General features: G+C 41.0%; 1 protein-coding gene across 5 annotated transcripts; it reads left to right on the top strand.

Moving 5' to 3' along the window:
- The first annotated feature begins 2,583 nt into the window (after positions 1–2,583).
- tbx21 (T-box transcription factor 21) lies at positions 2,584–24,339 on the top strand. 5 transcript variants are annotated; one of them, XR_007398059.1, is made up of 7 exons: positions 2,584–3,493; positions 16,619–16,773; positions 17,681–17,802; positions 18,021–18,179; positions 18,336–18,397; positions 19,310–21,290; positions 22,407–24,339. XR_007398059.1 is itself a non-coding variant. In XM_049014181.1 (7 exons), exons 1-7 carry the CDS (start codon positions 2,946–2,948, stop codon positions 19,865–19,867), a joined length of 1,512 nt encoding a protein of 503 aa, XP_048870138.1. In that variant the 5' UTR covers positions 2,584–2,945; the 3' UTR covers positions 19,868–19,994. The 5 variants fall into 5 exon arrangements, 2 of the variants coding, with proteins under 2 accessions (XP_048870138.1, XP_048870137.1); XM_049014181.1 differs by lacking the exon at positions 22,407–24,339 and having other exon boundaries at positions 19,310–19,764; positions 19,857–19,994; XR_007398061.1 differs by lacking the exon at positions 2,584–3,493 and adding an exon at positions 3,506–3,875.
- The last annotated feature ends 196 nt before the right edge of the window (positions 24,340–24,535 follow it).

Here is a 24,535-nt window from a genome sequence, read left to right on the forward strand (position 1 = left end):
TGAACATCGGCTTTAATAGTTTAACAAGGCTTTTCCTGTTTTTCTCACTACAGGTTCAGTTTTATAAGAGCTTACGACACCATACAGGCAAAACTCCACATCCATACATTATACATTCACATTTAAAAATCTCACCAATTTGGTTTAATTTAAATATTAAATAAAAGTTGCTTTGTTACTGTAATCCATATACTAACGCAACAGTGTCCAGAATAAGTGGCTAGAAGATGGAGAGATGGAAATTAATTAACTATTAATCCCCGCTATATCGCGGTTCAGCTATCGCGCCCCCTATATCGCGTTTCAGGTATCGCGCCCCCGCTGTATCGCGGATTTCTCCCCGACGCGTCATAGTTCTCCGCCTATCGCGTACCTTGCTTGTGGTCCGATTGTTGTGGGAAAACTTTTTGTGAACTTTTCGACTTATTTTAAGTACCACGATGTATGGCCCAAATTGTAAAATGTTCATTCATACGGTCTTTCTATATCGCCATCCATCCATCCGATCTATCACTGATGGGTCTGGAACTTCCGCGACAGGCGGGGGACACTGTATTGCATGTTGAGTTTATTTGGATATTGCGGGGTGATCAGCACTCTTTTGGCAGTACCTCACGCAAAACCAAAATTTCATTGTTTTTAAAAGTCTAAAGGGAAGCGACTCCCGCCTTTTAATTGTCTGCGTGTGACCTTGTGCACATGGTTCACCGACAGTGCAAGTTGTCATCAATACGGTTACGGGTTAAGTTGTGTACCAAGTCATTCGTTGCTGGGTTTTTGCGTTATCTCCGACCTTCTGTGGGTTGTTTTCTAGAAAGTCAGATTTCCTAAAAAAAAAAAAACCCGTTCAGTACCGCCTTGTTTCTGTGAAATAGGAAGAACGTTGCCCTTAATGCCCCAGAACACTGCAGCTACTATTGATTTAAACCCACATTTAAATTAGCTATAGCAAATATCAAGAGAAATAGCAGACTTTCAAATATATTTCATTAATTAACAGAAACTGCAGGCCTCGTAACAGTTATTTTAATTAATCACCAATTACTCTAGTGAATAAAAACAGTTCAGTTACACAAATACCACAACTCTCCGAACACCACAGAATTTTTCATGATGACAGTATTTACACCAGTCTGATAATATATCCTAGTCATTTATATATGCATAGGCGACATATGATATATTATGCATTTAATATCATTGTAAATGAGTTCTGACTGAAAAGAGGGGAGTTTATTATAAGATAAAAAGAATTATGTACTTGGGCAATTGAATTCCGTAAAGGCCGGTCTGGAGGTGCGCTTCTGTCCTTTGTTATGAGCCCTACTTTTCTTCCATCGCTTACGAAGCGGTCTTTAATATTACATTTCTGCATTCCACGATAGGATTTAATTTAAAGACACGTTACCTACCATATTGGCACAGAATCATTTGCGCAGTCTTTTACTCTATGTCAGAAAATAGTTTTGTGGTTATTGATCGGCAAACAATTATTTGGCAATTGAACCGTTTGCTGCTATTTTTTACACACACGACCAACGGCGAATCATTGCTTCGGAGACTTCCTTTACAGGAAAGACAATATTTCTCGGTTGTGTCAGCAGTGAAATAAAGATTTATTAATTTGTTTAATCACATGATTTAAAACTATTAAATAGGGGAAAAAATAATAAAGTAACAGCAATTGGTCTAAAAAGTGAATTGTACAGATGCACCGATCCATGGAAATGATTTTTAAAGATTCCGAAAATACAATATGATTCCTTAGCAAGACATTTCTCCTCTAAATATTGCTTATACATAAGGCTTTCTTGAGTTAATAGAGCCATCTTACAGTTAAAGTTATAAAATTATCATGATGTCATGTATTTAGGGATTTGTTTTCCATAATCTGAGCAGAACGCCATGACTAAAGGTATGTGTGGCTCAGTGAGATCAGACTCTGTGTTGGCAGTGGAAAGGTCGTTAGTTCAAATCCCGGTGTCGGCTGAGTGGTTCTATTGGCTAACTCAGTAAGGTCCTTAGCCCCCAATTACTCCAGCGACTTTATGTGGCTTCAGATAATGGCGTCTGCTAAATAGATATAAGTATTTAGACTTTCGATCAGATATTCCGCTTCCTAATTCCAGTTATAAACTTTCAGGATAAAACACAAATTAATTACTAAAACATCCCGTAAATCGTATTGCTTAAAGAAGCAACAAGGATGTAACAAAGAAATTCACGGCACATAAGCGATGCTGTCTACGTAACTGGTGTAGAGTTACCTCGTAACACCACCTGCAGCTGATGCTCAGGGAAAAGTCTGCATTTTAAGTTTATTAAACACTAATCTATTCATTCGTTTGAAAACTAATAGTGATAGCATATTTACTCAAAAAAAAAAGTTTTTTTTTACTTTTGCAAAATAAAGATCATTAAATGACTGTTGGGGTGTCCTATTGTAAACTTTCAGGGACTAAAACGCTCACAGTAAAGAGGCGCAGCACGGAAACTTGGCGCGTTAACCAATCACACGCCCTCCTCTGACCCGCCCCCAATGCGATCCCCCAGACACGAAATGTATATATTATTTGTAGAAAAGACAGGCATGTGTTTTAAGAGTTCAGAGGAAGCTAGGTCGAAAATAAGGGTAGACAAATGTATTCCGAGATTTAGAATTAAAAATAGCCAATGAAGAGTGTTATTATGTTACATCTTAGTTTAAATCTAGTTTTTGTTATTTAATACGTATTTTCACGATAGAACCTGAAAAAAGAATGTGAAACTTTATGCTTAGCATACAGACTAGTCAATAACCTAGGTCGATGTAACAACCATAACGTTTTTTTCTTTTGAGTAACGAGTAGTTTTTTTTCGTAGTCATTGCCATTATTTTTTTTAACTAAAACTTACAGACACTGTGAACTTATGACATTTCAAAGACGTTCAGATTGTAGCTGCAAATGGGCGGTATAGGTGGTAATTTTTACCCCAGTATGTTGAATGGGACTGAAACGCAAATTTTTGAGAAAGACGCTGATATTAACAACCACGTTTACCGCACCAAGGATTTAACTGACCTTAAAATGGGAATCCAAGATACCAGATTTTATTATCAAGACCCTATCCAAAACAGCCCGGACAATCTGTCTCTCCCGTACCATGCGGGTCAGGCTGTGGCCGGATTCGAAGCGCAGACCGGGAGGTATTACTCGCATACGCCGCTCACCAGCTGTCCTTTCAATACCATGAGATCCCAGGGGAGAAACGGCTCGGGACAAGGCTGTGCACTGGCAGGAGGGGACGGGTTTGCGACGACGGCCAAAGACGTTTACCAGGCTGGCGGAGAAAGTTACACTTCGCCCTTCCAGCACCCGTATCCGCGGCCAGCCTTATACCCTTTACCTGGGCTACAGGTGTGCGGAAAGACGCAAGCTCTTCTGAACAACTTCCCACTTTGGGCAAAGTTCCACAAATATCAAACCGAAATGATCATTACCAAACAGGGACGGTAAGTACAGGGTTGCGCACTCAAATGTTTTAAGAGTGAATTTATGATTGACCAAGCAGGTAGATGGTACTAAACTTTTACCAGCAAAGTGTCTGTCAAAAGTGGCTCAATAACAGAAAGCCTTCTAAACAGTGGAATACAAGAAACTTAGGTTAGTGTATACGGTTTTCAGTTTTCTTTACTTAATCTCAGAATACATGTTTTACCAAGGGTTTGACTGGAAGCATTGGAGCTCTGAATACGGCGGTCTTGGTGTCCATGCGACTCGTCCTATAGGATCCTCTGTGCTTAAGTGTCTGAAACTACGGACTTAAATTGTCAAGAAATTTAAGTATTATGATGTAGACCGCTATTTATTCATAAATGGGAGAAATGTATATAGGTGCGTATTTCTTGTTCATATTACTATTGACCGCCGCTGTAAATGTTTTTTTTTACGTTAATCGTCTGACGTTATAACTATGACAAGGAGAATGAATGTATATTCTAAAATGCAACTTATTCAACTTGTAGGTACGCATACAAGTAGGTACGCGTACACTGTATAAAGTGTGTCCCATTAAAGAGTGGCGCTGCGTATTTTTGCACTTTACCACACGTCCGTGTAAACTGCACATAGTTAAATATACTACACCTAGGGTTTGCTATAGATCCAATTTTACTGTCTAAATATACCCGACAATTAGATTTTAGTATACCGGATGTTTGGTTTCATTTTCCATTCGTTTTTCTTACATACTCTGTCATCGTTAAATATTATTTTGGTGCTTTTCTGTCGGTGCGTTTCTCTTTCATCTGAACTGTCTGAAAATAGTTCGGCAACGCACTGAAAGATAGACTCATCGTCATGAAAAAGTCCTGCGATGTTTACGATTCAACTTTTCCATGTTACTGTTTTGTATAGTTCGAACGAAACTCAGCAGCACTCGTAATGTCAGCGGAATGATGGGTGTAATTTTATATCCAAAAGTCCTTCAGTCTCTCAAGGTGCGACAGGAAAGGGGAGGGGTGATAGAACTGCCATTGGGGTCCCGATATTCACCAGCCCCCCCACCTTACTGGCAGTCAGCGGGTAGCAATCGCTTTCGGATCTCACCTAGCATTACGATTATTACTCTCTGATTAATTCACTAATATGTTACCTGCACATTCAACTTTTTCGTTTTTTTCCCCTCGCGGGCCCGAATAGATTACTTACAATACTAAGAAATACTGGAATTGCGATCAAATGTTTGGCTTCCAGTATCTTCGAGCCCCAACCCAGAGTGTTTAATATGGTTTTGAATGTCTATAACTAATGTACTGGGAAAACTACAGTGATTGATTGATACTATTTTATATGAAACAGTAACTGGGGTATGCCAGCGTTTGTACATCATTTTAAATAGTCAAATTTGTTTAAAATATTTGGCCTTTCTGATATAATAAAAATCGATATTCCTTTTTCAGAAATGCGTGGAGTTTAATTGAAATCATTCATGTTTCTTATTAAATAAATAAATATTATCGACTTACAAAACCTAAAATTTTTAGTGCCGCTAAAGACAAGGCCAGCCAGAAATTAATTTTTTTTTAATTGTCTTTGTTGAATTTATGTCAACTGCATATAAAATATGAATTGAGCATTTTTTATTATGTCTTCTGAGTGTAAGTTGCATCATGACACTAATGTTGCAGTCTTTTGCTTTACATACTGTCATGCGATATGTGTGATGCAGGTAGAACCATTGTATTTAATTTGGAGGGAAAACCTATTCAAGATAGTTGTCTAAATATCCAAGTTGGTTCCAAAGTTGTGAAACTTGATAAATATGCTATTATATATAAATATATTCTGAAAAAGTAGACTTCTAAACTTTGGCCCCTGTAGTTACTTGGGTTAAACTGTTAATAAAATAATAATAAGCAATGGATTTAACCAACTTGATCTGAAGCTTTACTGATACATTTGATAACTGCGCAGTAAAGTTGCAGTTAGTATCTTCAGATGGGCCCAACATTTCATGCGATACCGTGACAAACAATGACTGCTTGTGGCAGGTTCAGCAGCTTAGTGCCCAGGTCAGTAGTGTATCTGGTGATCTGAGTGTGTCTCATCTGTGATGTGGGATAATAGTCTTTATTATGCCTCAAACAGCAACATCGCAGTTTGCCAGCTAACATTCACCTTATAGATACCTCACAGATGATACTATTATTCAGAGACATGCAGGTGGATTGAAATATTCTTAACTTTGTGCAAATCGTATTTGTAAAATTCTTGTTTTGTTGCCGATGCTGGGTTTACACCGGCTGTGTAACAATAATTGAGAATGTCAGTAAATGCACAGCGAATGTTACTTGGGTCTAATACCTACCTTTTGACTTTGGAACTAAAACTTATTATTTTTTTTGCAGTTGTGAGGGCCATATTTAATGCATAAGGTTTTTTCGTAAAGAGAAACTTGCCAGATCAGAACTTCGGTTTCATGTGTATCTCGCAAAACGGCTGACGCATAGTAACATTTTTCCAGGATCTCGATATTGCTGCGTGAAGGTCAAGTGGCAAGAGTCGTTTCTCATAGGCTCGGCTGACAATGTTACTCTACGCAGCGTAAATAAGTTTTGCTTGTTTGCCATTGATACCTTATTTGTGAGCGATATAAGTTACGCCATTGTGAGAATATGCATTTGACATGAGATATAATTAGGCTTCCTGCGACTCAGAAATATTTTCCACTGTCGAATGTCACTTCTCTCTTTTCGCGTAGACATACTGATCAGTTGCTATGATGCCCATAGGGCAGGTGATAAAGAAAGGGCCAGTGGATTGTCTGCATAGACACAGTGGACCTGTGGTTAATATCATTCAGGTGTCAGGAGAAGACTGGGAAAGTTCCCACAATATGGATTTTTAAGTTGATATTATTTCTCATTGTTGTGACACACTTTGTATACGTGTTTTCAGTGCTGTCCGTCAGTCAGAGATGTGTCCTTTTTGAATGATCTATTTAAATAAAATGGATAATTGAGAAAAGAAACAGTGATGTATCCTGTTCACCATCTGAAACATAATCTGAACACTGAAGCAGTGGTCTCACACTATCGCTCATGTTCGCAGTCTATTTAAAGCCCAGACATGGGCATCTGTGTGTGTGTGTGTGTGTGTGTGTGTGTGTGTGTGTGTGTGTCTGTGTGTGTGTGTGTATTAATTAAATACTTCATGTTGACTATCACTGGGATGTCACTAAGGCATCTACCCGCACTAGTCATATCAAAATCAGACATCACCCAATAAAGCAAATATGTGAACATACAGAAAACAAAGATTTATGTATTTTAAATAATGCAAACTGGGCAAACGGAATCCCAATAGAAAATCATTTTCTCAAATTTGTCTCCTGCAATATCATTTTACAAATATGTAATGTTTCGATTAAAGTTCACTGGCGTGCTTAGGTCCCCTTAAAGAGCCAGTTCTATCCTGTTTGCAGTAATGTGCTCCTCACAGTCATGTTTCCCTGCTCACTGCAGAGCTCAGGCACTGAGTAAGTCAGACGGCTAGACTGTAGGTGGCACTCCTGTTTACCACTTGCTTTACACAGAGCGGTGCATGTAGTCTCATCTTCTCTGGTTGACAGTACTCTCAGTTTTACTTACATATATATTTTTTATTATCTCTAGAATAATGCAGATGCTGCTTTGTAAAAAGTAATCAAGTTATATAGTTGAAAATCTCCCGGAGAAAGAGATGTAATTTTTAGCTCCAAAATTCAGATTTCCAAAAACCCAGTTTGCTTATGCCTGCTTTTTTCAGAAGTTCATCATCTAATAGTCTATGAAGTAGTTATTGTAAAAGACCTACTATATAGAAGTAGGTGTAATGTGACTGACTGCAAGCTCATATGTGGGGGATGAGTAAGTGTTTAATTCAGACTAATCTGTCATTTCATACAACGGCACCTGCTGATTTTGTCCTTTTATTTATCATACGTTACAGCTCAGATTACATCTACTAAGCACCTTCTGGGAATTGAACCTCCAACCTGTCAGTTACAAATCCAGCTCACAAGATGGTGCTTAGCATGTGTGCCTATGATTATAAGAATCTGGGGATGTAGCATAGTAAAATTCAGTTCCATTCCAAGACCTAGATTACTTGTGTTTTAATGCCTGATTGTAACAGGGCCAGGAATATCACCATCCATTAAGTCATAAATGAACATATTTGTTTTGAGCCAAATAATGCAGATGGTATTCTGCCTCCGATGTTGATTATAAAGGTGAAAAATGGAAGATTGAGGTCTAATCTGGAATATAAACAGGGATTATAGTGAACTAAAGTGAATAAAAGTGGGCTCCTTTGTAGATAAGGCAGGGTATCATGATTTGATTGTGACAATGAACCCCGAGGATGAAGCTACCAATGCGAAACGGTCCTGCCTCACAGTACGTGTGCAGTGTTTGCAAAATCCCTCTCTGATAGGGCATTTGTAAAGCAACTGAATGGGGATTCATCAGACCACAGATCTCTCTGCACAGACTCACGCTCAGCTGTTTCCCAAGCAACACAAGGGGAAGTTTAGCCCTAGTGTTTGTATATGATAAGGGTGGCAACCTAGGGTTGTGGTTGCCCACATGTCATCTTTTCAGAGAATCTGGCAGTGGACGCTTGTCAAAAAAAATAAAAATAAGACAAGAGCACGCTGCCACTGGAAATATACTTGCAGTGTAGAGGCCGGACTGTACCTTCACTGTGGTTTTAGAAGGTGAGCTCTTTGATTTGAGTAGAGAAATTGTAAAAACGTTCAGGAAAGCATTCTTTGGTTCTCTGTCACATGCTGCAGAATTCATTGTACTGCAGCGAGGAAGAAGAGGGGAAGGGAAGCAGACGATTGAGCACCACTGATGCTATGATGGCAATAGTGAGTACTGGAGGTGCCTTTGAAGTGCATGAGGGGGGAAGCTGTGTTTTTTTTATCTTTCTTCATCCTCTCTTCTTCTGGCATATTTAGAGAATAACAAGCCATGATCCTTCAGAAGCTGGCACTGGCTCTGAACCTTAACTTTGAAATGTGCATTAAACCACATAGCTGATCTGAAACTGGCTCTTTTCAAGTTTCCCACTAAACAAACCCAGTTCGTCCAGCACTGTTCTGGCACATTCTATCTGTAGCAGTACTTATAAACCAGCTAAAGTTGTCTTGTTAAAACATCTATAAGAAGTCATCACTGAAGTTGATATGACTGGCAATTTAAATTTGCCCAGAAGTTACCCTGCTTGACAGTACCCAGCACTGGTTAATAGGCTTGGTGTGATATTGCACATTGAAAATCAGACCAGTTACTCTGAGTGGCATCATGTCAAGGGAACTAAACTTTTAAAAATCTAGTATTCAAATGTAGCTCTTGATGTCTTATATACGGGAGATGCATCTGTTGAAGAACTTCAGTGGATTATGGTAATAATAGCAATTAATAATTACTGAAACTGTGTTAAAGAATTTCTTAGTGCCATAACAGAGAATTAGTTTTAATATTGGATAGTGTAGCATATTTACTTCATCTGCAAAACACGGAGATTAAAAACGTGTTTTTTCGACAACTGTGATAATCTCAAGAATTAAAGTAGTTGAGAATAGTACACTACATTTGAGCATTGTGCATACTATATTTATCTAGCGCTTGTTTCCTAATGATAAATGGTCTTCCTGTTGTTGTTTTGCACATCCTCATAGAGCTGATAAGACACAGGGTGGTTCTCTTCTGCCTTTTGATCTAAAGGGCCCATTAATGGTCATATCCGTAGATCTTCTATAGGCGTTCTCTGCCAATAAGTAGATCTCGCCCTTTTGAGGGATTTTTCAGTTGAGCATACGCACTTATTTCAGTATTTATATATGCATGCAGGTATTTCTTAAATTCATGGATTTGGCTGTGCAGATTTCGTTGTAACATAAGAAATACGATCCTGTTATTTGGTTACTGCTATTTTTTATTTACTCAGAATGTCGTACACATCCATGATTTGTCATGCATAATACGAGTTCTTTTGGCTGTTTTTAGGACAATTAATGCAGATGAAATGCTATTTCACACTCTCCTGTTCTTTTTCTCGGTGTCACAGGGTAAATGCAGAAGTCTATTTCAGGGCTGCGTTGTACTCTTTGTCTTTTACTCATCAAAACACTTCCTGTTGAACAGATCGTGTTCACATCTGGTGTGCTTGGTCTTGCAGTTGCTTCTAACAAACCTTGACTTCTTGGTAGCTATATGTATTCTAGGTAAAAATGAGCTATATGACTTTTAAACTTTGCCCTATTTTTTTGCTCCAGTAACCTGGTTTTATCGCCTAATGTCTTTATACCGTAGCTTGATTATTTATTACAATGTTATTCTCTATGCACTTTTCATGCGATTTGATTGAGAGCTCCAAATTAAAAAAATAGGATTATTTTTATTAATAGTGAGCTGACGTGAGTCCAGTCACTAATTATGAACCAGTCTGGTTCCATGTTTGCAAAGGAGATAAACCCTTTCTGTTCCACGTTATGGCTAATAAAGATGTAGCGTGTCGTAGAACCTGAACAGTGCAGGATATGTGCTTCGCTATACTCCTACTGTATCACAGAGAGATCATGTACATGTCGGTAACACAGACTGAAGCTGAACTCCTGTCCCTATTGATCAGTGAATCGCTGGAGTGAGAGGCCCCAATGTGCCCTCAGCTGCTAGCACCTGCTTTACACACACACCTCCCCTCCATCCCCCCACCCGCCTCTATTTCATCTTCTCAAAGAAAATGGAAATAACCCTTGTTCTTCCTTCTCAAAGGGCAGAAGTTCATTTCAGTTGTTAATTGTGGAGAAAAAAATGCACCCAAGACTGCGTTAATTATCTAAAACCAAATACGACCTTTGGGATTCTAAAATCTCGCTGAAAACTTGAAATGCTGAAGGAAATTTTAAAACAATCATTCTCGTTTTATATTTCTGTTGGTGAGAACTACTTCATAAGCAGCAATCACAAAATCTTGAGAACTTTAAAGCATTACAATCAGCAGGGGAGTTAGAGAGGAGTGCTTTGCAGTGTTTTCCTGCATTGTTGGTCTCGGTGAATGGGTGTTGTATACACCCATCCTTTAGTGCTGACATTTTCCTTTTTGAACTTTGTGCCACTGTGCAACTGAACTTTTTATAAAAGTGGCACCTGTGTATTTATGAACACTCATTAGCTGTGGTTTTCTTTGAGACCTTCTGAGATGAAGACACTAGCTGTCACCACATTGTTGTCAAAAGGTAAACGTTTGTGGAGGTACTGCTCCATATTTTCTATGTCATCTGCTTTGGTGTCTGTCTTAAGAAAATGAATATCTAGGTCGGTCATTGTACAAGTATTCTATACATACAGTGAAACTGCATTCTCTCTCAATGCTAAAAAATAAAAATATATACATATATAAGACTACGTTGAAGTGCAGTAGTGGAATCATATGATAATTATGTAATGATTTATTGTTTGGCTGCTGAATTTTACAACCATGTGTTCAAGGTCGAGCCTGCAAATGTATATCCAACAATCTACCTAACCACCTAGTAGAAGAATTGGTGTGTTGAGCTAAATATGCAGTTTGAACTTTGCATCATTTCCAAGAAGTGATATCCCCATTGTACCTGCCATCAGCTGCAGTACTTTAGCAAAAATCAGGTATTTAATGCTAATTAAAATACAAATGAAAACCAATGCCAATATTCCTAGGCATTGCTCATGTTACAGTAATTGTGCTATCTGCTGTATTGAGATCCTGTAATACAACCAGCATAGAATGTCGTGTCACATGATACGTGTTTCAAGCGAACAAATGATTGTTGAGTACATCATGGATTACAGCTTTTAGTCAGCAGCAGACATGATACAATTGCCGATTCATGTTGGAAACCCAACATCATTACCACAGTCTGGTAATGATCTTTTAGGAACCTATTGGAATGTACTCCTAGATAGTAAATGGGAATTACGTTTATGGATGCAGGAGTTAAGATGCACACTATGTATTTTTTTGGCACTGTGCTAGGGCATTTAGGGTAGGTATTTTGGAAAAAACTCAAATCGTTCTTTAAAAGCGTTACTATTTTTGTAGCTAGAGGAGGTGGAGGAGTTGGTAGACGAGTAAAAATGAGTAAGATGTGAATTTTGGGGAAGGTATAAATGGGGTGAGCACTATGTGAGGAGGTGATCATTTGCAGTGTTTTGTCCTGAGAGCCAGCAGTGTTTTTGCAGTGTTTTGTCCTGAGAGCCAGTGCTGATGTCACATTTCCCCTCTGTGTGGAATACGGCCTTTCTCTCTGTCTATTAGTGATGGCCGATTAACTTGCCCAGTTGTAGTTCTGGCCTGACACTGGTCACATGGATTTCCCTGCTTCTGGTTTGATTCCTTGTGGTTCTGCATCCTCTGCCTCAGCTGGCCTGGCTCAAGACATCCTCTGCCTTAGCTGATGACTGAACAACCCATTTTAAGAAGGGTCTACAGCAACAGTTTCCTTCCCCATATATCTTACAAGCAAGTGTGCTTTCAATGAAAGCTTTGATTCCCCTGCATGCAAGTTTGCCTCCCCGTGGTACACTTGAGTTCCTCTCTAGAAGTTCTGATTTCCTATAAAAGAGTTCTCTTTTTATAAGTGATAAGATAAGCGCTCAGTCATATGAAGAATATGACAAGTCTTGTGGGGTCCCCTTTTTAATCATAGTGTGGGTCGTTCAGGATGACTTTTCATGAAGGAGGCTGTACTTCCGGTTTCTTTTTTCAGTTATATTGACAGATAGAAGAAGCCTTGTCTCTCCTCTTGTCTTTCTAATCCACATTGTGGTTGCAACAAAGAAACTAAAAGGATCTGCACAAGCGTAGGTTGATCCCTCATTTGCTATGCCAGGCAGTAGACAGATGCATGTATATATCTATGCATACAGGGCCTGAAGGGGAAGTGAGAGGTGTGAGTGTTGCTCAGACAAGCCTGGGCAGCCCCTCGTTTCTCCTGGGACCCAGTGCTGCATGGCCCATGGTCAGGAGCTGGGCCCTGCAGCTTAGCTTAACGTAGGGGATTGAGTGTAATCATTTGGTGATTCCACATAGGAGGTGCCTGTAAGCTGCAAGTTACCCAGTCGTGGAAAACTGAGTTTTATGGTACAGCGAGTGCCGCTCAGTTGTCTGATGCCAGGGCGAGCAAAAAATGCTCAGCATCCAGATGACTTCAGTGGGAGAATGTCGCCGTGGTGTTACACTGCACTGACATCTAACCTCAATTACGGACTGATTTGACACAAGCCACTCGTTTTACACTCCGAGCAGAATGTCAAATGGCAGAAAAGATGCAGTGGAAGATGCAGCATTTATTTATTTTTTTATAAACGAGTGATTTTCCTCATGATTATTCTGGCTTGTCACAGTTTGAATAATGCAGCTTGTGGTACTTCAGAAATCACCAAAAAAAAAAAGCCATTTCTTTCCCTTTTTTTGAGGTTTTCACTGCAGGTTTGATAAGACACTGCAAGCATAAAGAGAAGATTTGAAAATGCAATAGTATTTTATTTATCCTTTCTTTTACCAGGAAGGTTCCATTGAGATACAATCTCTTCTTCCAGGAAGTCCTGGCCAAGACGGCAGCAAATAAGAAAAATAAGACAAAGGTTTCGTATACATGCGCACAGAGATGATTAATATAAACACAAACTAAAGCACGTACAAATTCTCAAACTCTCCAAAAATACACAGAATAAAATTAATTTATATGAAACAATGACACTGTTCTTTAAGCTTAAGAGTTTAAGAGGTTTTTAAACACATTCAGAGACGGCATGGAGTCTAATATAGTGGCAGGTGTAACAAATCAGCTTCTTGTTTCTCCCAAACCACTACAAACATGGACTTTTGGTGATGGACATTAGCAATGAGCACCGCTGAAGCTTCCCCGGTCAGACACTACGGTAAACTACAGCCCACAGGAAGCTGACCACCTATCGCTGCAGAGTGTCCTTCCGAGCAGCCGGCTACAGCACCGGCAAGACAGTAGGCAACTCAGTGCATCTGTCACTAAGGTTTTCCACTGCCAGTGTGCAGCCAGTGTGTGGATCAGAAAGGCTGACAGTCCCTAGTCCCCACATGCTTCATGTGCTTTTGGCAGACAGAGCACCTTGGAGCAATAGTCAGTCATAAGTCACCCACCTCTGCATCTCTCCAGCTAACCACAACACTCCCACATGCACAGTGCCGTGCCCGGAGACGTACTGCTGTCATTTGTTTATAGTGCAGATCGCATCAGAGGCAGCGCATAAGCATGAAACATTCTTGCCGAAAAACGGTTCACATCTCTGACGGATGGGTACATGTGGGTAGTTATTAAACCAGTAAGAGCGGGTTTCGCAATAACATAGCCCTGGTTTAAATAAAGTACTACTGTGACAGGCAGTTTTATTTCTGATGAAGAAATACGTAGATAAAAAAATACTACTAATGCATGTTTTATGCTTCCAGGTGTTATGCTAGTCAAACTTAGTCAAGCCTTTGGATCCACACACCACGGCCTGTCGCATTTCACTGGGGTCTCCCTTTATGTGGCTGCTGAGGATCAGGCTCCTAACTTCATATTTAGGCAATATAACATAAAAAGGCACACACTGAGATTTCGGCACGTCCCTTAGCTGAGCATAACAAAGTGCTATATCAGTGCAGTGTCTAAAAGTTTACGAGTGTCTTTTTAAAGATGCCTTTATGCTACATGCAGTTCCACTAATCAGCCATAACATTAAAACCACTGACAGGTGAAGTGAATAGCATTGATTACCTCATTGCAATGGCACCTGTCAGTGGTGCCATTACGTAGGCAAGGGAACAGTCAGTTCTTGAAGCTGATGTGTTGGAAACAAGAGAAATGGACAAGCGTAAAAATCTGAGCAACTTTGACGAGAGCCAAATTGTGATGGCTAGACAACTGAATCTGTATTGGACCATGAAGCAATGGAAGACTGTGGCCTGGTCTGAAAAGTCATGTTTTCACTTACATCATGTTGACGGCTGGGAGCATGTGCATCGTTTACCTGAGGAAGAGATGGCAGCAGGATGTATTGTGGGAGGAAGGCAAGCCAGCGGATGCAGTGTGATGCTCTGGGCAATGTTTTGCTGGCAAACCTCAGGTCCTGGCATTCACGTGGGTGTTATTTTGACGTACTATCTACCTAAACGTTGTTGCAGATAAAGTGCACCCCTTTGTGGTATTCCCTGATGGCAGTAGATTCATTTAGCATGATAATGCACCTTGCTACAATGCAAAAATTGTTCAGGAATGGTTTGAGGAACATAAAAAAAGAGTTTAAGGCATTCACTTGGCCAGATCTCAGTCCAATCAAGCATCTGCAGGATGGGTCCAACCCATGAAGGCCCCACCTCAGAACTTACTGGACTAAAATGATCTGCTGCTGATGTCTTGGTGCCAGGTACCACTGGATATCTTCAGAGGTCTGGTGGAGTCCATGCTTCAATGGGTCAGAGCTATTTTGCTGGCAGGAGGGGGACCTACACAATATTAGGCAGGTGTTTTTTAATGATGTATAGTGGTGCCAGTAATGTTTCATCATTAAGCAGAGCCAAGACTGAAGAGTTATAGCTGACCTATATCCAGGTTCTGCTCACACAGAATATTAGTTACAATCACTCTGATGATATATAATTTAATATGTATTTTTCTAACTTTTTTGGTGTCAGAATCTTTAATGGAAAAAGGTTGTTGCACAGCATCTCTTGGAATGTGCTTCACTCACAGAGTAGAATTTCATCATTTATTTGTGCACACAAGTGCCACAAAACCCCTGTTCTGTTTCGTGTGGTTTTATCTGCATTTAGGTGACTTTGCCCTCGTTGTGTCACCTGAGGACTCAGTGACCTCCTGGTTACCTCCTGACTGTTGACATCCACCGTGATCAGAATAAGTTCAGCATACACAGCTAGTGCAGCTCACTTCTGCTTCTACTACCATGTTTTATTAAAGAGCAACATTAAACTTTCACACCAGCCTCCCAGCCCTCCCACTTTGCCTCCTGTCTTAGCCGCCTCTTAACCATCCTCACCCATCCCCTACAAGGATCTATTTCATTCCTTCTCGATTGTACCGTTTCCATCTTTAGATTCTGAGAGCCTTAGAAGTCTTTTCCTAATAAGATATATGGCTAGTCTTTTCTATTGTGGCAAACGAGTTCTACACTGAATGTCTTGGCTGCTTATATCTTTATGAGTTGAATGAATGAATGACTGAATTAATGAACAAATGAATGGATGGATGGATGGATGAATGAATGAATGATCCATTTGAATAGCACTTTTCAAGACACCCAAAGTGCTTTACAGAACCAATATGGAGCCAGTTGGACTGGATGATACAACAGCAGCCATTCTGTACCAGTACACTCACCACACAGTGGCTAAGGTGGTGAAGGGGCAGGGGAGGATTCACCAGTTAGATATAGGGGATGATTAGGAGGCCAGATTTCATAGGGCCATAGTGGACAGTTTTGGCCAGGACATCAGGGTACCACCCCTCCTCTTTTGAAAGACGCCCCGGGGTCTTTTATGATCTCAGAGAGTCAGGATCTCAGTTTTATGTCTTATCCATCATCTGAAGAACAGTGCCATGTTTACAGCACAGTGTCCCCGTCACTGCATTGGGGCACTGGGATGCACACAGACCACAGGATAGGCTAACATGGTGGCCAGTGTCCTCGTCACTGCACTGGGGCACTGGGATGCACACAGTCCACAGGATAGGCTAATATGGTGGCCAGTGCCCCCTTCATTGCACTGGGGCACTGGAATCCACACAGACCTCAGAATGGGCTAACATGGTGGCCAGTGTCCTCGTCACTGCACTGGGGCACTGGGATGCACACAGACCTCAGGATGGGCTAACATGGTGGCCAGTGTCCTCGTCAGTGCACTGGGGCACTGGGATGCACATAGACCACAGGATAGGCTAACATGGTGGCCAGTGTCCCCGTCATTGCACTGGGGCACTGGAATCCACACAGACCTCAGAATGGGCTAACCTGCTGGCCACACCTCATTTAAACGACACCCATGTGAGCCTTGTTCTTTTGTTACAGGAGAATGTTTCCCTATCTGAGCTTCAACATCAGCTCTTTGGATCCATCTGCTCACTACAATGTGTACGTGGATGTGGTTCTGGCTGACCAGCACCACTGGAGATACCAGGGTGGGAAATGGGTGCAGTGCGGAAAGGCTGAAGGAAACATGCCAGGTTTGCCTTTCATTCGTTTCTGATTTGTGTCATTCACCAGTTGTCATCAGCTGTTGGCGGGAAGAATTCAATGCCGAGTGTTATTTACTATGCTTATGGACTACCAGAGTTGGGTAATTCAGGTCCACAGAGTAAAAGTCCAGACCGTGATTTTGTTTCAACCAACCAGTTGAGCATAAATAGACTACAGACTCTTTTCATTAAAGAAGATGAATATGGGGATATATTAGTATCTATTAGGTGAACTGGCATGGGGGTCATAATGCATATTGGATATGATAAAGTTGAAGTGGGTTGAAAGAAAAATATATGTTGCCAACACAGCTTTAGGGAAGTTACTCACAAAAGTAAAGAGGTGGAAAGTTCAGGTCCAGAAATTATAAATCCAGATCAAGATTTTGTTTTAACCAACCAGTTGAATACTCTGTGACTGTGACTCTTAATGCTCAACATGCTGGCTTAAACAAAACCTTGGTCTGGATTTGTACTTTCAGGACCTGAACTTTCCACCTCGGTCTGTAATTGGATTACTTTTGTGAGTAACTTCCCCAAAACTGTATGTTTCATACCAATGGGTTAAGTTGCATTAATTAATGCGATATATATTATACTACACACTGAGTGACTGGATGTTTGCTGTAGATAATGCAAAAAGGGGGATTTTTATGCTAACAAAATTATTCTCATCAACGTTGGGTTTAATAAGTCAGCTGAATGATACCCATTCATCTCTAGAGTGACTAGAAACACTCTGATGAGCAAAAGTGAGTGTTAAGTCTAGATTTGTTGTTATCACTCCTGGATGCGGTCAACACCCTGAGACTGGTAGTAGACTGGATTGGGGCAGACTAAGGTTGAGTGTATCTGGCAGTGGTGCTGAGTGTCTGCCTCTGATTGTCCTCTGCAGGTAACCGGATGTATATGCATCCTGACTCACCCAATACAGGGGCTCACTGGATGAGACAGGAGGTATCTTTTGGCAAACTGAAGCTCACCAACAACAAAGGAAGCTCCAACAACGTGGCACAGGTGGGTAAACACGTGCACGCTCATGGATGGGCGTGCGTTTGCCTGCGTTGATCCTATTCAGCCGCGTTCGCATTCTCCGCTGCTGTCGAGCGGATCCACAGTTGTGCAAAACTGCTGCTAATGCACATCTGTGAACACAGCAGCGCCCACGCCACCCGTGACTGTTCCGTTCAGAAAATCACTTGGAATTACACCGTAGAATCTCTGTCTCCCCAAAGATGATTGTGCTGCAGTCTCTACATAAATATCAACCCCGACTGCACCTTGTGGAAGTGAAGGAGGACGGCTCAGATGATCCCTTCGCGACTTCCAAGACCCTGACCTTCGTCTTTCCCGAGACGCAGTTCATAGCTGTCACCGCCTACCAGAATGCAGATGTGAGCCACCTGCCGTATTCACCTCGTGTGCAATATGTTGTTCTCTCCATAAGTGCAGCAAGTTCTTTCAGGCTACTTTTGAGTAATTTCGTGACATTACTGACTCTGTTTGCTCTTTCCTTGTCCTCTCTCCTTCTACTGCTATTTATTGTACAGATCACTCAGTTAAAAATAGACCACAACCCCTTTGCCAAAGGTTTCCGGGACAATTATGACGCGTAAGTAAGAAGCTATTTAATTCAGGCTTTTAATGTTTATGGACTGCAAATTAGGGAACAATAAGAATTTTATCCTGAAGGCACCTGAAGGCATTATTATGATTATATCCAACCTAAGAATATCTGCTCACTAGAATGATCATCTGAACATGACATTTGAGGGCATTTCCCACAAATTGCTGGGACTGTTTTTCTTATTACTTTAGTGCAGTGTTTTCCAATCCAGTCCTCGGGGACTCACAGTTGGTCCATGTTTTTGCTACCTCCAAGCTTCCTGTCAGATAGTCCACATCTTTGTTCCCAAAAATGTGGACCGTGTGTGGGTCCATGAGGACCGGACTGAGATACACTACTTTGTAGTGAAACAAACTGTGACAAGCCACAGAGATTTCTGCCCTGATCTATAACAGCAGCCATGAAGACCAATAAACTCCTTGGGCAAGGAATTGCCTTCTGATTGGTTAAATGTTGTCCAGTCACAGAAGAATGTTTTGTGTCATACACAGTATCTTAATAGGTAATAAGTTCAGTAATAAGTAAAATAATACAATCACACCTCATTAGTGACTTAGTTCTGTTCCAACGACAAGATTATTAATCGAAATGGACGCTAAGTGAAAATCACGTAGGCGTGACTGCGACTGCCTTCCATGCCCAACTTCTTTTACTCATTTGAAAAAGAATTGTTTATTACCGTCATATTTGCAAATGACAACTTATCCGAGGTAGTTGCTAAATGAAGAGTGGTTATGGACTGTCGGATATAGTGGTTAAGCTGCATTGGAATTATAGTTTTACATGATGTACAGGAGAGGTCGGGATCATGTAAATAATTTGGGGTTTTGCTGAGAAGCCCCAGTTATTGACCAGTGTGAACCCCCACCCCCCCCCCCCTGCCCCACCCCCCCACAGGCTATATGCACCTCCCGACACGGAACGGCTTACCCCCTCCCCTTCGGAGAGCCAGCAACTTCTTCCTGGCAGCTGTTACCACCAGCCCTACCTTCCCGACCAATACATGGGCGCCCTGCCCCAGAGCCGCTTCTATAACAGAGAGCGGGTGACCATAGGCCAGCAGCCCAAGGACGCTAGTAACAGCCCCCATAGTCACTGGTATCTCCCCAGCCAGCAAGGGACGGGCTCCAGCCGGCTAGACTTCAACTCTTACGAAGGAGACTACTCTGGTAGTAGCTTCTACAAACCCTTCTCCCTCCAGGGGCCATCACACTCTCATCTGGGGTACTATCCGGACCATCCCTTCACCTCTGCCAGCATCAGCGCAGCCACTCCTGGGGTCTGGAATACAGGCCGACCCTCGCCTCAGTACCTGAACCACTCCCTGCCCAGTAAGCCCACTCCAGGCCTCGGTTGGTATTGTCCTATGTCGTCGTCTTCCACCGATCACCGGCTGTCTACCCCATCTCTCCTTGAGCCGCCACTGCCCCCACCTCTGCTGCAGGACAAACCTAAGGAACCGGGAGACGACGCCTGGCTGGAGCCTGCCTCTGTCAAGTCCGTGGACTCGGCCGACTCGGGCCTCTACGAGAGCATGGAGAGCAAGAAGCGGAGGGTGTCCCCCTATGCTTCCAGCACTGAGAGTTCCCCCCCCAACCGCAACACTGAGTCCAACGAGAAGGACAACAGCAGCGATGCTGGCTACTATGGCTTCTACAACAACTGAAAAAAACAATCCACACCCCAGGCCAAAATAAAAGATAATTTGTGACCCACTTGCATACGCATCCATTCAACCCAACAGTAGAGAGACTTCAGATGAGATGACTCTGGAAGGGTGCAGGGCTGGGGGGTTTCAGTAGTAAATCCCGGACTGGAGCAGACTTAAGAAGGAACTGTCCCTGCTTTGAGGGTATTCCCTTATTTAGCTATCATGAAAGCAACATCAAAGCCAGGCCAAGAGTGCATTACACATAAGCTAGACTAGTCAAGATACCTCAGTCGGTCTGTTCATTCAGGTTTTCACACTGGATCGTCTCCCGAAAATAAATAAATAACATAGAAGTACTTGTTGCACAGTGAGACGATCCACTCTTATATACCTTTAAATATAATTGTTTGTAGGGAGAACAGCTTAAAATTGGGGCAAGGGGCTTTGAAAACAACCAGGCTTGGTAATGCAAAGTATATCTTGCAGCCCTATGAACATGCAAATTAAGTGGTTTTTGCGTTCATCACTGATTACCAGTTCTGTAGCCTAAGCGTTGTTACCCAGGTCCATGCATGCAACTGGGACCATTGCCTGACCTTGTATTATTGTACATGTTTGGGCCTAGAAGGCGACTGATCCTAGAATGAACATGTTCCTAATTAACTCATCCTGGATTTAGCTTCTTATACTGTGTTCATTTTCAGTGTCCAACAGCACCACATGGTGGTGAAACCAAGAAATAGCAAAGCAGGAAAGGCACCGAACCCAACGGTAGAAGATCATCTCTGAAAAGACCATTAGTAAAACTCAAGTGTCATGATTTTGTCCAGTTTTTTTGTGTTCTAGAATAAAACCCTACCATGCAGAAGTTCCACAGGCATTTGTAAAATGGATTATAAAGTTTTGTATTTAGATAATAATAAAATCTCTGTAAAATCCCTCCATATATATAATCCATATTACTCTATCACACACAGCAAGTTATAGAAGCAAAATGTTTAAGACAATAAAGCTCCTCTATGTGAAGCGTAAATGTTTTAAAGACACCTTGTTTAGAGTATCAGTGATCAAACTGAAGGGTCTCTTCCAGGGCAAACAGTGGCTCTACAAAATGAGACAGGATTTAAACCTGCGAATATTTCACCTTCACAGGTTCTGATGTTCTCCCCACACCAGAAGTGGGTGGTTTCAGAAGGCCCAGTGTGGCAGCTTGTAAAGTGAAGCATGGTTGTCGTCCCCTGCTCCCGGACCAGGTCTTAGCGTTCCTGCTGCAGCCGCAATTATCAGATGTAATTGGATAGCATGTGGGCCGCAGATGCAAAGCTCTTGATCCCATCCTCTGTGTGTCCTCCAGTGAACTTGGCCTTTTTGAAAGGAACATGTGCTCTCTCTCACACTCACATACACTAGAGCTGAGGCTCTCGGGGCCCCTCTAAGGGCCATGCCGATACAGTCCAATGAGAAAGACTCAGAATTAAAGTGAGGCATGTTATATGGACCTTGACAGATTGCGTGAAAGTCACATCATAGATATTTTGGATATGGGGCTGCCTTCTTTATACCTGAATGACCCCTGACATTGTCACAGTAGGATAACAATCTCCTGCATTTACTGCAGACTGAAGAAGGATGAGATGTTCAGACACTGGAAGTGGTATAACAAAGACAGAGATGATGGTCTTAGTAATATAGTGCGGGGATGGAAAGTTCAGGTCCAGAAAGTACACATCCAGAGCAAGGTTTAGTTTCAACCAACCAATGAGACATAAAGAGACGCATTCACAAGCAACTCTGCTGGTTGGATGAAACAAAACCTTGGTCTGGATTTGTACTTTCTGGACTTTCATTCTTCTTCAAAATATATCTGCTGATATTATTGTAATGATTTTTTTACTTGAACTCCATACTTTTGGTCTAGCTAGTAAATAGTTACTTACCCCTTTCACTTGCAAAAAATCCCTACATTCAAGTAGCTAAAAAATTAAGGAAGAGTGCAGCAACAATCCCCCAAATTCATATTACATTTGCTTAGGATTCATTCGGAAGTTAGGAAGCAGGGGCTAGTTCATGGTAAATGGAGATCAGTATAGGACCGCCCACAGAAAGCCTGCGTTAGAAAGTGGAGTGTTGTCCAGTAAATTGCTCTTTAGTCTTAAAAGATATGATTTAAAATGTTGGCAAGAAAATGCATGTTAAAATGAGCCAGTCATTTGCAGAGATGATGTTATCAGTACAGTGACAGTACAGTGAGTTTTGTCAGCCAGATCATGAGGGGAGCACAGAGACATTAAACAAAGGGCATCTGTGCCTGCAGCTTAGATTAGGCAGGTTCTGTTACAGAAGGATGCCGGGCAGATTTGCTTAAGGAGACAACTTTGGTTCTCAAAAAGAGACAATCGCAAAAAATGATGAGATGGTGTACTGTAGAAGACCCAAGGAATATCACATAACTTGCTTGTACGTTAGAACAATGACTCATTAATCCCCATATTGCAAAATTTGCCTTTTCTCTCTAAAAGTTGTTCTGACATTCTGTAAACTTGTAAATAACATATTAGACTCATTGTGTCTGGGTAAATTTAAGCCCTTCTGCCACTTTGATCATTTCAGTATTATTTTCAAGTTTGTCCTTAAAGGAGGGAAACGGATTTTAATCCTGGGACTTGCTCTGTGCATTTGTTGTGCTTTGTTGCCATCTAGTGTTATAAAAAAAAAGTGCCTTGGACAATTTTGCAAGTCATTGTTGATTTACTGTAAATGCATTTTAATACTTACATTTGGGATAACGCAAGGTTCAGTTAGAAACTGACATAATGAATAAATAAATTACAAATCCTCTTCTAAAGGTAAATTCTTTATACACAAAACAATAATACAAAAGCTGACAGTAGGAAATCCAACCATAGGTGAGCTGGCCATGGGCTGCCCGCTTAATGGCAAAAGCCAGAATGGTGAGTAATAGATAACTAGTGATGACTGGCTTTTGATGTCCTACTTCTCCCATTATCACACCTTACTAAAAGTAAAAGTATATCAGAATTTTCATGTGGAATCAAAGTAAAATCTGTCATTGATATGCCACTGATGGCCAGGACACCGGTTCAAATCCCAGGGTTGACAGAGTGATCTCACCGATGGGCCCTTAACTCCCAGCTGCTTCAGTGATTGTCTGACCCTCTTTTTCCTTAAAAATGTACGTCGCTTTGGATAATAGCTGCTAAATAAATTTCCTTTAATATATATATATATACTTTTTGTGTTGGACTTTAAAGCGAAATTTTATAACAAAAATTGACATACACTGGCAAAATGTTCAACCACTGTATTTGGCTAAATCCATGATATATTGGTGGGCAGGTATGCAGTGTCACGACTTTGTTTGGGGTTCAGATCTTTCCCTCACTGTGCCTGTTTTGAGTTATTCCCCCGGTGCTTTGGTTTCATCCTGAATTCCAAGGAAAGGTGACTAAGTGTCTCTATTGCCTGTACTGTGTGTTCCTTGTGATGGACTGGCATCCCATGCAGGGTGTCCCCTGTCTTGTGCCCTGTCCTGTCTGGGATAGGCTCCAGACCCTCATGTGACCTGGCACTATTGGACGGTTGAATGGATGGCAAAATGAGGAGTCATACCACGTTGTGTCTGCTTACGAAGACCCACAATGTTTTTTTTTTTTGGGTTCTAACAGTCATAATAAGTCATAATAACCACAAAGAAATGCAGTATTTAACTCAATCTAGCTGGATTTGACAATATTTTTTAAGATTTCATATATGGATAACAGTAGTTCGTTTTTACAAATAAACAAACTAAAGTGGTCATGCTAAGATAAGACCGGATTTATTATGTTTTTCTTCTTATGTTCTGTCTGCACTATTTGTTTATGGAATTATAAACCTGTTATCCATTCTATGGATACACATTAGAATTGTTTTTGGATAAAATGTCTTTTTGAAGCTTATGGAAAAAGTGTTTCAGATATTAGTGACCACAGTATAATACATGTAAATATTAAGAATTTAAATACAGTACGTTCTCGTAATGAAAAATTAGCTATATCTGACAATCTGTCGATGAGGAAAAACATTTATTTATTCAAAGCTGACTTTACCTGGTGTATTGTAATGATTTTCTTTTTTTATTCAGAATAAATGTTTAAATACCAGGTTGTGTAACTCTCTAATGGAGGCTTTTTCATGAAAAGTGTAATTATTACATTTGCTCTTTTATTTTTGACATGCTGGTAACGAAATATAAGAATGCCAACAACTAAAGTCATCATTGAGCATACAGACTCGTTTTTGCACCTATATGAATTTGTTCATCATCACATTTTAGTTGATCTCACGTAGTTTATTATGTAGATAAACTAAAGGAGAATTCAGTAATGATTTTCGTAAAGTTTCATGCTAGGTATTCATAATAATATGCAGCTGCATTGTACCCAGACTCAGCACATCTTGAAACATGGCAT

Source organism: Brienomyrus brachyistius, chromosome 5 (assembly GCF_023856365.1).
Source record: "Brienomyrus brachyistius isolate T26 chromosome 5, BBRACH_0.4, whole genome shotgun sequence".
In the NCBI taxonomy this organism is placed as follows: domain Eukaryota; kingdom Metazoa; phylum Chordata; class Actinopteri; order Osteoglossiformes; family Mormyridae; genus Brienomyrus; species Brienomyrus brachyistius.